The 12,792-nt window shown below is 39.8% G+C and overlaps 1 protein-coding gene across 3 annotated transcripts in view; it reads right to left on the reverse strand.

Annotated features, from left to right (window-relative positions):
- The window catches only part of LOC124218280 (uncharacterized), a 44,585-nt gene extending 33,083 nt beyond the window's left edge, over positions 1-11,502 (reverse strand). For all 3 annotated transcript variants that reach the window (XM_046624877.2, XM_069136139.1, XM_046624867.2), the window contains exons 1-2: positions 10,471-11,502; positions 2,515-2,900 (exon numbers count right to left, since the gene is read on the reverse strand). In XM_046624877.2, coding sequence (XP_046480833.1) covers positions 2,515-2,715 — 201 coding nt within the window. In that variant the 5' untranslated portion in view covers positions 2,716-2,900; positions 10,471-11,502. The remainder of the gene's footprint in view (positions 1-2,514; positions 2,901-10,470) is intronic.
- Between the last annotated feature and the right edge of the window lie 1,290 nt (positions 11,503-12,792).

Here is a 12,792-nt window from a genome sequence, read left to right on the forward strand (position 1 = left end):
TGAGGCAGGCAGGCAAATCCCTATCGACCTCGTGGTCTGCAGAGAAGGAGAAGAGAAAGAGAGAGGGAGCAGGTAAGAAACTTACAAAGTTTTCACGTGACATTTGGGATAATTCGGGATATCTCGTTGCGCTTGACGAGTCGCAGATTTGTCCCTGGCGAGAAAGCAACTCTGCAGGCTGAGAGGAACGAGGGCGGAAAGCGAATGCCGTAATTATTCAAATCAGTAAAATATTGCCCAGCGCGGGCGAAAATAACACTCGGAATTTCGCTCTCGTCAGCAAAACTAGGCTGTATCATTGCATCTTAAGGGTCTGCCAAACGCACAGAAATGTGATATAACAATGGTTTGAAAGTGCGACTCAAGCCAATCATGTCGAATTTAATTGAAACGATATTTCCCTCACGTAGAAAAAATTAAAAACCATAAATTTCACCTACGATAGCTCGATTATTTGTGACATTGAAGAGATTTCATTACTAAATAATTTCTCGAACGAAAAAATCGCATTGATTGACCGATTTTAATGTACTCGTGATCACTTTCATCGTGAACGAGTTCTGAATTTTTCACTTGGGAATTGGAGTATTTTTTATCAAGGCATCGCTAATAATGATGTCTCTAGTCACATTTATTTGACAAACTGCAAGAAACCAGAAACAAAGTGAGCCGCGATGTGTTGAAATCGGTTTCAATATGACAGTTTTTTTTTTTTATTGCAGATACCATTCGATGTTGATATCTCTATACGGGAATTATTTTTCACGCTGCGATGACAGATATTTTTATCCTAGCACAGCAGAGTTCGAAGCTACAGTTTCGTAATTTCGCTCGCTTCTACAGTTCTGCCAGTAATTATACGGAGTGATCGAGATATTTTCCTCACGGATAAATTGGTTCCTCGATCGGTCGAAGCCGTTGGAAGGAACCGGCGTGGCATGATTGGAAGGTAACAATGCGACAGCAGCCGGCTTCTGACATTCTGCCAAGCGCCAAGAGGCTCAAGACTTACTTTCCTCGTAACTCGATGCAATTTCTGCAATTTCTGCAGTTGTTCAGAGCGGAATTTATCGAGTTATTGCTCCCGAGGTGACCCAAGGAAAACCTCCATCGATATTTCCAATATATTTCTAACTCCACCGCACAATATTGTCGAGATACCGCCACCGAGAAATGTCACCTGCCTCGCCACCACTGAACAAATCGGTAAACGTTGTTCGGAGATGGAATATTTTATGAAAATGATCGGAAGCTTCAACTACGACTAGGCGGAAAGATATCCGGTGAAAAGATTTATTTTTACACGAAACTATGAGAGCATTTTTTTATTTAATTTTTTTTTTTTTCATAAGTATTGAGTGAGTATTCGGAATAAGCGCAACTAAATTTGGAATTATGTAAAGAAACATGTTCATATTAACTGACAAACGATTCTATTTTTAGTGATCACTACCTTTTCTCACAGTATTCCAAACAGTTTTAACACACGACGAGGAGTCTGAATAAATCATTCTAATCGGTTGATTTGCAAATCAAGTAATTTTTTCGAATATCAAAAAACCTTGACAAAAAATTTGTTGGTAATGTTCAACTCGTATTTTTCAAAAATAAAAATAAGAATTCATTCGAAATATTGTACGATAGAAATCGAAGAAATAAAAAAGTTATATTCAGGAGTGATTTTGGGATATGTCTCTTTTTACCGTGACTAGAAATCGAAATACATTGAGAAAAAGTAAATAACGAAACAATAAAATTGGATTACTCAATGATGTAGATCATACTAATAAATTATCCGAGATGATGCGATATTTGATTAGTTAATTCAAGCGATAGATTTTCATAGTTGGGCTGCTGCTATTTTGTAACTAAAAGTCGAAAGATATTTAAAAAAATGATGGCGTATCTGAGAATGAATGTGTCAACTATAAATAGTTGATCCTCTCCTCAAATTGCATTCAGATCAATTTAGCCGTTCGTTCGAAACCCAGAACATACATTATCAGAAATGTTACAAATTTCAAGAGTTTCGTGACACGTTTCTACCAAGTACTTGACTTATCCTAAAACTTCGTCCAAATCACTCGAGCAATTCTTTTGTAATTTAGGATACACGAAACGATTATTGAATAAGTTGAAAAATTCGTAGCAGTTTGAAAAGTTTTATGAATAGAATCGTTCTTTCGCAGTTAATAGCCAAGTTTCTCTGGGTGTGAAAGCCTTTCATAATCATGAAACGCAGAACTGAACGCGATAACTAATTATCGGTATCCAAAGTAGAGACGCGACCAGAGCAATATGGCGTCGCACTGAGTTAACAGCTGGTCGGCTTAGCTGAAATATACCGACATGTCGAGGCAGAAAACTTCTTGCAAGAGTGATTCGACTTCTGTTTAGGAAGGATGAATTGATACCGAGTAAAATACACGTTGAAGAAGGACTTCTATCGTTAAATATCGAGCCCGCATTTTTCTGCTACCAGATGGCTGGCATCATTCGATATTTGGAGCTTACCTTGTTTGGATATCCGTTGTACCGCAGGAGTTTCTTGCAGCATTTTCCCCGGTTCTCGTAGTAGAACATCTGCACCATCTCTGAGTGATCCGTCGCGGCGCTGACGGTGAATGGACCCCCGTTTCCGTTGATGTTCGGATTCTGCGGGGGCGGAAGCTGCCGACGCCCAAGCGGCACGCAGGGGCACCACCCCGAGACCATCCCACGGGCCCTGAGTCGCCCCTGACCCGAGGGGCCCCCGTCCTTCGCCCCACCCTCAAAGGGACAACAGCCCCTAATCCCGTGTGTCTCGTTCTGGGGCCCGAGGCCGCCTCAGTCGAAGCCACCAAAAATGCGCCGAGAGAAGGTTGCCATTTTGAGTGTTTCCGACGATTTCGCGACTTTTCCTGGAAATAAAAAAAGGGGCTCGTTGTTACCTTTGGAATTGAAGAAAGTTGAGGATTTATCGAACGTAGAGTCCAGTGAGAACCATGCCCGAGCGGAGGATTACGAAGTAAAAATCGGAAAAGTGAAGCTTTGATCAATTATAGGTCGAAGTGATGTCCGTTCTCGGTATATGAAAAAATAAGATGTAATGTTGATGATTAATAATTTTTGAGACATTGTAGTATGCTGCATTCGTCAAATAAGTTACAAACATTTATTGCATATTCGATATTACACCGAATACAACTTATTTTGTTACGAGATGAAAGTTAGCGGTGATTAAGTATGTTTAAAAATGAATAACCTAACAACGACCAAAACGTAAATTTTCACTCAGCTATTGAATCGAGCAATAAAGGCAAGTAGCATTTAAGAAATAACTACCGCTATATTTTAAAATGTATTCATGGTATATCAAAACTCCATGCCGAGTGATTTTTTGCAGAATTTATGTAAGAACAAAAAGAATCCAACTATTTGTTGAAATTAAATATGCTTTGCAAATCTTACGCTAACAAAATGTGCTCGATAATGCAATCTGTCTCAGATAATTGATCCCAAATTTATTACGATCAGAATTTTCGACAGTCAATTTTTGCTTTTATTTCTGTAGTAACAAGGGGATAGTTTTTTGATACGAGTTATCGGGACTTCAATCAGCTATTGATTCTACACTTTTGTTTTCTAAAATATTTTCACATTTTAATACGTTTTTGACTGGACTATGAAGCTGATTCAGCATTAAGCAGTAAATTGAGAGGGAATGTGCAAAATATAATGACACGATAAAACTTGTACGAGTAAAAAATTTGAAAATAAGTTCGAGGTGACAACTATATTAATTTGATATTTCAAACAAAACGTAAGTTTCGACCATTGTGTAAACAATGCCAACATGCTGAGAATTTAAACGAGAAAAGATTTTTCACAAACCAATAAAAAGTTGCGATGTGAATTTCGCGATGCATAAAGTTTTCGGTCGCATAAAAAATACGTGGTGCACGAGGAACAAAATTCTTCACGTTTCAAAGCTTGCGTTTCTCCAGCGTTTCCCTTCGTTCCCTTTCTTCTTCTTGTTCGTCCTTGATATCACGATTGGGCGGCAAGGCGGAAAGTTAAAATGCGAAAGAAGCGGTTAGGAGGACGACGAAGAGGGTGGCGTGGCCCGCACTCAAAAACACCCAGGAGGACTCTTTCGTCCCGTGCAGGCGTTTAAGGAGGGCGAGACTCGAGGGGGTCGCCTATTAACCGAGCTGTTATTTTACGCTAGTAAAATACCCCGGAATCGGAGGGCTTTCAGAATTTTAATGGATTTCCCTGCGCCGTCTTTTCCGACACGACGCGGCAATTTTACCCCGCGCGTCCTCCCGACGGTGGAAATTAACGAGGCTTTCCCCGGACCTGACCTAGGAGGAGGAAACGGGACCGGGACGCCTCTATCGTGTTTTCCGAGGAGATGAGACCGCCGGTGCAATGGAAGAGTCCGGAAGAAAAGTGAGCCGGAAATACCGACTGCACGGGTTCTTATCATTATTTATTTCACTAGCTCGCCTCCCTCTCATTTTACCGAACATCTCTGCGCTTTTCTCTCTTTTCTCTTTCAATTTTCTCAACTCCCCCGGCGAATTTGAAACTCCGCAGACCTGATCACCTCCTACACATTTCTCCGTATCACGGGATGCGCGATATTCCGAGCTCCAGACGTCTGATTTATAAGCTCCTGAGTTTCGAAGTGAGCACGTCCTCTAAGCTTTCTTGCATTGGTTAAGAAACTATTTTTATGAAATCAATCTTTGATCTGGTCGAACTCGAGATTGACGACGATACAAATCGTCACGTAAGGCTGCTACTCTCGATAAATTTTCGGTAAGGTTTTATCCAGAAAATTATATCTTACTTTAACATTACTGCGCATCTGTGTGAAAATTTTTTGAAGTTATACTTCTTTAGGCGCGTTATGAAAAACTGATGAGAGTGAAATTTCAAGATGCGCGCGCATCACTGTAACACAAAATTGTAACACAAAATTAACAGGATGAAGTTGCCCACTCAACCGAATTCATTAAGTCTCGAAAAATTTGTGAATATTCGTGAAAAAATTGTGCTAAAATACTTTTTCAAGTGCTCCAATATAATTGAGGTTAGTTATCCGTATGTATTATTTATTGATATAAATTAAAATGTCATTATTTAATATAATTAATACTAAATATTATTAAATTATCAATGTTGAATATTTATTATTGGTTTTTTAATATTTACAAAATAAAGAAATAAATTTAATAGAACATTTAATAAAAAGTTCGTGACAAAAATTTAATAGATTATTTAAATATAATGTAAGACATCCGTTATTTGTTTTATTGTTTTTTATTATATACTTTTTTTCTTTATCATTGTGTGACAGAAGATTTTGACATGTTGTGTATTTTTTAATGATGCCAAAGAAGTATAACTTCTCACGCGCGTACATAAGTACACGCACCCATTTTTATCCATCTATTTTAATCGGGCTTCTTTCCCATTCTACGTTCGTAAATTTCGAAAGTGTATTTTTTAGTAAAAAAAAAAAAAATTGCTGTTCTCCGATTTCGAAACATTCGCTTATGTATTGCCTAAAAGCCAAGCTCATTCAATACTTCAGACATTTATTTCTAATGTGATATAAAACCGGACTTTCTTTGTAGTATAATCATTAATGCTAACATTAATACTAATAATAACAGCTTTGCATGTTCAAGATACACGAGAATCTTGGTAAATCTTTGTAAAAATACCTTCTGATTTTTAGTGCAAATTAACGCGAGAGCGTTATCTTTGTGGCTTGTTCCTTGCAATCTTTTCAGTATACTTTAGTCGACAAGTTGTGCAGAAATATCGTAAGGAGAGGATTTCATACCTCTAAAATAATCAGCTGAATATCTTTGAATCAAAAGTTTATATCAAAGTGAATTTGTTATCCGTTTAACTGGTATTGTCGATCAAAGTGTTGCTCAAGACCCTTTGATACTTAAAATTGTTTGGCATGGGAAAAAAAATTTACATTGCCACATACGGGAATGAGTTAATTTTTTTCTTCCTTCACCGCACGAAATTTTCGGTGAAAGTCTGCGACATAATCGAAGGAGCAGGATTTTAAATTCTGAGGAAGCAAAATAAAAGAGTAAAGTTACGCAACTGAGTTTATGTGCTTATTCGAAAGCTGACGTATTTGGATTCCCGAACCTGGTATAATCAATTTCGCCGAATTATATAATTACTGAAAAAACCAACTATGAAATTCATTTTCACGATACGTGAAACGGGTCGCTATTCGTATTCTAGACACAGGTTAAGATATTCCCCGCAGTACAGTTTGAATGCGAAACTAACCCCCGACTGTTTGAGCCTACGCGCAATTAATTAGCCTGATCGTTCCCCGGAGGATCTGCATTTTCATCGAATTAACAGAATATATCCAAGACACAATTTGGTTTTCCCGAGAGGCGTTTGTATCCCGAGAAAAAAATATGATTCAAAAACGGCAACAAAAGGATTAAAAAACTGGCATTATACACTTCTGTTAAGAAAAATTCAGAATGCCAAAGAAAATGCGGGAAATTTCAACAATTTTAACCTTCCAACGGTGCCGTTCTTTCCAAGAAATCAACGGTCATTCAAGCGAAAAGCACATCTAACCAATATTTAAAGACCCCTGGGTGAGCCACGAAAAATTTTCTGAATATAACGATATCACCGCGACCAAGGAAAAGGGAAAAAAAAATTGCCGATGCATTAAAAGACTGAGAGGTCGATTCCCCGTTGGTCGTTGAGAAAAGTTATAGCTGCAGGGTCTTGGAGAGTTTCTCCAGGGCAATTCATAGCGGCCCTTCGAAGAAAGTCCTAAATTAGTAAACTTCTTTCTCGACTTTCGCCGACTCTTGGTGTTTTATTTTTATTTTTTTTTTTTTTGTCGTTTCTATTGCTACGTTTTTTACTCTCTTTTTGCAACCTCCTGCTTCGTTTTAATTTTTTAATCCTCTTAGCAAGTTTTCTTCGTCTTGTGCGTATTCGCAACTAATTTAGCTCACGTTGTCCTCGAACCGTCACCGCGTTGGCTCCCCAAGATCATCAACTTCGTATTTCACCCTCGGAGCTTCGTACCTATTTTTTTTTTTTTTCTCCCCACCGTGTTTTCAGCCTTCCCTATCCGAGATACTTGTCTTGTTCACCTATGGGTGAGGCGAAATCTACTCAGCAATTTGCACCGTGAAATAAAGAACACGCGGACGCCTACGGCGATAGCAACTGGTGTCCAGTCTAATCTCTCCGACCCTCACGAGTAGGAGTTACTATCGGCTGCGAACGCGTATGGACGTGTGGCGTTAACGTGTATCTACCACGTGTGGATACATACGCGGCAATTTCAATGATAACCTGGAATCCTGCAGCCGAAAAGTACAACGATGGATGAATTATTTTTATTTCAGGATGTATAAATTGTTGGGCCAAAGGTTTCAACGGTACTGCAAAAGTTAATCGAGTTCAATTTGATTGGAAAAGTTTATAAATGAACTTCTGTTTAATTAATTATACGTTGAAAGTTTAAACTGGTAAACCTTTGGCAAAAAATTTTTATACAAAAACTGCCGAAGGATTCGGCTTTATTTTTTCAGTATTATTCATCAAGTGCCTTTTTTTTTTTTTTTTCTTTTCGGAAACGATGAATTAGGTATCGCTGAAATTTATAAAATACTCTAATTTGTATGAAACATAATTTGTAATTCAGATGAATTTTTCATCCAATTGGTAAACTGATTTTTACGACTCCGGCAAAAGCATTTCCATTTAAAGAAGACTAATTTTCTCGCAAATATATTCACAAATAAACGTTTGGTGAGAAAAAAAGTATTGCCTACGTAAAGTTACCGATCTCAATGAAATGCATGTTGTTTTTTTTTTCTTTTCTTTTTTTATAGGAACAACTTCGCTCAACGTAACGCTGAAAAAAAAACAAACAAAAAAAAATTATTATTTCCAGAATAAAGAATTCTGCATTAATCAAGCGACCTATAAGAGTTACATTTGCAGATGTGCTGATTCGCGAAATGTATATTACAACCGGACAATGTGGCAGGTCTGCATTGCAGTCGCGGAAAAAAAGCTTGCGGGCGAGTTCGCTTCACAAATAAAGCAAATAACGCTCTTTTCTCTCTCTTCTTTTTTCTATGCAGAGAGAGAGAGAGAGAGAGAGAGAGAGAGAGATCTCCCCGGGAGTTTGCACCTCGAGTTTTTGCGTCCCGGAATCCCGCTTCTTCGCGCACGCATTATATAGGTACATATAAGATCCTCTTCCGACGGTGGGATCGAACCTTCGACGTCCCGCTTCGTATACAAGCTGCCTTGAGGGATGCTAGCTTTTTACGCACCCTTCTTCGCGCGCTCAGCTTTGACGTGTCAGGAATGGAGACGAGATCTTGTGACGACTTGAAAATATTCAAACAACCGCGGAGGCCAATTTGAAATAAGAGATTCGTTTTTATTCCCTCACAGAATCAAATAATTAAAGTAAACAAAAAGTTTCGGAGTATTAAATTGCAGTGGAGAGTATCGATACATCGAAATCTGCGGAAAGCATGTATTAAATTTTCAATTTTTACTGTACGGTAGTTGAATAAAAATACACTAATTTCTCAACATTTGAAAACAATTTTCTGAACTTCAGCTTATGATGAGGCTGATTTATTGATAAACGAAATAATAGCAACACTTCGGAACTATAATTCAGTTTACATAAAAATGCGCAGGATCTTTTTTAATTAGTAGATTTTCTGAGGCGTTCACTATCAACGATACGATCTTATCACAATGTCTCGAAAATACAAATGCATTTGCGAATTCCGGGAAAGAATCGAGGGATGTGATATGCGATCGTCCGGTGTTACAGCCAGTGAATAGTGGAGAACGTAAAGAGCCTACGAAGTAAAGTTGACGGACGAGAAGAGAGATGCGGAAGCTGGGTGATATCGAGGAGGATCCATTACCCGGGAGAAATCACTCAAAAGTTTGATTGATTCTATCGTAAGGGAGAATTTATACGATGAAATTGGAAGACGAGCTGCAGGAATCGAAGCGAAAGCGGGCGGGTAGGAAGGAAGTCAGAGAAAATTGACTTAAAGATAACAAACACACGCGATGCTAAGGTGAAGCCACTCTCCCGTAAGACAGACCAAAGTGTCAAACTGGTCGACGAATTTGCTCGGCTCTCGGTATTATAGCGGGAAAAAACGGCCTCAATTTTCACCCTAACAGCCCGAACCACCCTGCCAACTGTCAGAGAGATAAAAGAGTAGAAGCTGGAAAAGAAGAGAAAGTAACCGTCGACCGGTTGCGTGTGGGTGTATACAACGTACAACATCCTCAGATCTTGTGTGCGTGGGGAAAAGTTTTCGAAAAAAACTGTAAGGGGGGGAAAAAAAAAATCCCTAAACGAACAAGAGCCGCAGACTCGCACGCGATGTTTCTTCGTCAGGTGGAACGGAAAGGATATAAAGACGCGAGAAGACCGCACAAAAAGAAGAAGGAAAAAATAATAAATAAAAAATTCAAGGAAGATCGTGAAATTAATTACACGGTTTGTTATACCTGCGCCGCGGGTCAAAGCTGTAACGAGAAATTACCGAGAAGAAAAATTGCGGCCTGGAAGTGACTCGAGGTCCGTAATATTAATATCTTCTTAAGCAACGCGTATCAACGCAAAGGGCCACGTGTTCCCTCGCGCATCTATCCGCGCGTGTCAAAGTTTGTTTTCCTATTTTGCTTTGAATATTTTTCCATCATCGTTTGTTTGCTTGTCCATTTTGTTCGGTATATTATATACTATACGGTTTTTTAAACCGCCACGCGCGACTGGAAGGATCAGAATATCTGCTCCGTGTCCGCAGGCTCTCGAGGAATATAAAAGTACGAAACGACGAACCGCGAGGTTCATGAAATTTTAATGGAAATGGAAATAAGCAATGTGAAATAACGACTCACCGAATTCGGACGGAGAAAATGGCCTTGTAAATTATTCAGGTCTCGTTTATCTCTCATCTTATATTGGTATATCGGTGTTAGGATAAATGCATACGACTCTGTATCGTCGTGCTGATTGAACGAATACAATCCACCGAATGTGCTTTCGAATAAACGATTTTCCGATAGTTGTATCTGTAGGATAAATCGGCCTGCATTCGAACGATACAGATTACGGTGAATTTCCTCAAAACGCGCCTGCATTTCGGCAATCGTGAGTACATTTTCACCGATCGGCATTTGTCTCGTCTTTTACGATCAGCCGACTCCTCCTCGCTTTCCGAATTGACGATCGGTAATACGGACCCTAAATTGCATAAATGCAGGCGAATTTAACACGCGATAAATGGCCGATGGTAAATTTCCAAGAAACAAAGGAAAATTCAGCGGGACAAATTTCTGGCGGGTGTGATTCGTGATACAGAATAAAATGAACGGTTAACGAGCGAGTCAATTAGTCGGAAGCGTGCTTACGTTTAGATTCTTTCCGAGTCTCTCGAGCTTCCGGGCAGATGTCGTGTTTTCTTAGAATCCGTTTATCAGGCACACCGTGTACTCGTTTTTCTCCTTTTTACTTTAGAGCCAGGTTCAAAACTGTCCAAGCATCTCTACTGTGCGTATACACGTCTTAAGAAGGGCTGGTGAATTTGTTTCAGAAGTCCATTAGGCGTTTTTTGTATGTTTACACGGTTCCCGCGTTCAAACAAACAGCCCAAAAAGAGGATCCGGGCTTGAAGAAGACAGGGAATTAGGTAGCCCCGGATGTACCGAATGAACTTGGAACCGTTACTCTTGGCTCCTCGTACCTTGATACCCCCGATGATTATTTCCTCAGTTCAACCCTCGTTCCAGCCTTTCACAAAACTCGTATCGATCTCACCCGGTATTGTATTTAACGCGAAAATTAGCTCAGTCCCTCTTCGGCGACGAAGATTCAATTTCACCCGGATCCAATTTTCCTCGATGTGAAATCGATTGAAATTAGTCGATTCCTCGGCTGAAGAAAACAGAATATTTCAAGCTTCCGGTTCAGCTGAACAGTTCCGTTTTGAAAATCGTATGTCAAACCGGCAGACTTCCGTTAGTGTCGATTCAAGGTGAAGAGCTGTCTAAGAAACACATTTTTCGTTCCTGGTCATCGGGTTTCGAAGAGTTTTCAAGCGAGCGATCAGCTCTCCTTGAGTTCCCTGATCTGTCGGCATTTATTTTTCCCGCGAAACTTTCGTCGAAGATGCAACAACATCAGACCGGATATCAGAAGTTCGAACGGTCGTTCAGCTGTGCGAAAAAGATTTCGAGAATCCGGATGAGGGATTGCCACGCTTACACGCTCGGCGGAATTAACGGCGATAACCGAACCGGGCGAAAGCTCAAAGCTCGGATTCGTTCCCCGGTCTTTTCCAAGGGTCAAACGGCGCTTTCCAGCGACTTTGATACGCGGCTACCGAAACGGCGCGGAGAATTCTCTCTACTAATCTACGGGCGAAGTCGCGAGGAACGCTTCCTACGGCGGCGCGGGGCGTACTGACGTCGGAGGCCTCCGGACGACCGAATATTCGTTCGCCCCCACGAAGAGCGGCCGAGACGTGCTCGTGGATCAGTCGCGTTCCTCTCATCCTGGGGGATCCGGGCCATGTGCGCGGTGGAAACGGAGAAACCCGCGCTTGCGTTATGCTCGCATCCCCCAGCCTTGGGAATGCGCGAGGGAATCCGGCCGCTGCACTCGCCTCTCGATGAGAATTAGCAAATTCGGGAGCCAAAGACGTTTGGGACAATTTTTTTTTTTTTACCGAGGACGATGCGAGTTAACGATTTTTTTAACGGGGAACACTTTCGCCTCGACGAAATGAAAATCGGACCGGATTTAAGCTTTTCAACAAGGGGAAAGTTTTTCAATGATTTAATATCGAGGAGGTGGCGTCGATCTGATGAGACTAGGCAAGTTATTCCTCAAGCTGACTGTCAACCTGATTCCTTGATTAATCGGAATACTTAATCCAGTTTTATTCAACTCGGAAAACAAAAAAATTCACAACAAAGTAAGAGAAATTGATCGTCACACCTACTTACCCGTACGAAGTAGTAAATAATTTCATACGAAATTGAAGGAAGTTTTTCAGACTTCGTGAAATTATTTTATATTACAATCGTAGCGAAGATATGATATTATAGAAACTATTGTGTGGAATAATTTGATAAAATCAATGAATTCTGATCAGTTGTAAGGAAATATTTACGATAATATACTTTCGACTAGTAATCAAACTTTTCTTCTCGAGATATAGATGTTTTTTTTTCCGAATCAAGTACAGCTGAATTATATCGCAGAATTCAAGAATCGGAATCAAAGAATATTCTTTGTCAACCTATGATGTGAAAGATTCGAAAATTTAGCCATAGAAGATTCTGATAATTTAGAAATAATTTCTGACGATTTATGGAACTTCTGCTGTATTCTTATGAATCAATCTTAGTTACAGTCTGTAATATAATAGTCTACTCAAACGCTGTAAGAACCATGCTCAATCATCTTCGCAATAGCTTTTCCCCCACTTGAGCGGTAGAGAATTATTTACAAACCTGATAACGACGATTTTTGAAATGTTGACGATGAGAGTTCGAAGCACACGTGAAATGAAAAAAATACACTATCGAATTTGTCGGGAGAAATCGATGTACTTAATCACCAAGAAATTTGAGCACCGTGCAGTAGCATCAATGACACACCTACTCAACGCTTCGAAGTCACGAGAACTGTATGATCTGAACAAACCTCGAAGTTAAATTATGAAATCC

Source organism: Neodiprion pinetum, chromosome 1 (assembly GCF_021155775.2).
Source record: "Neodiprion pinetum isolate iyNeoPine1 chromosome 1, iyNeoPine1.2, whole genome shotgun sequence".
Classification (NCBI taxonomy): Eukaryota; Metazoa; Arthropoda; class Insecta; order Hymenoptera; family Diprionidae; genus Neodiprion; species Neodiprion pinetum.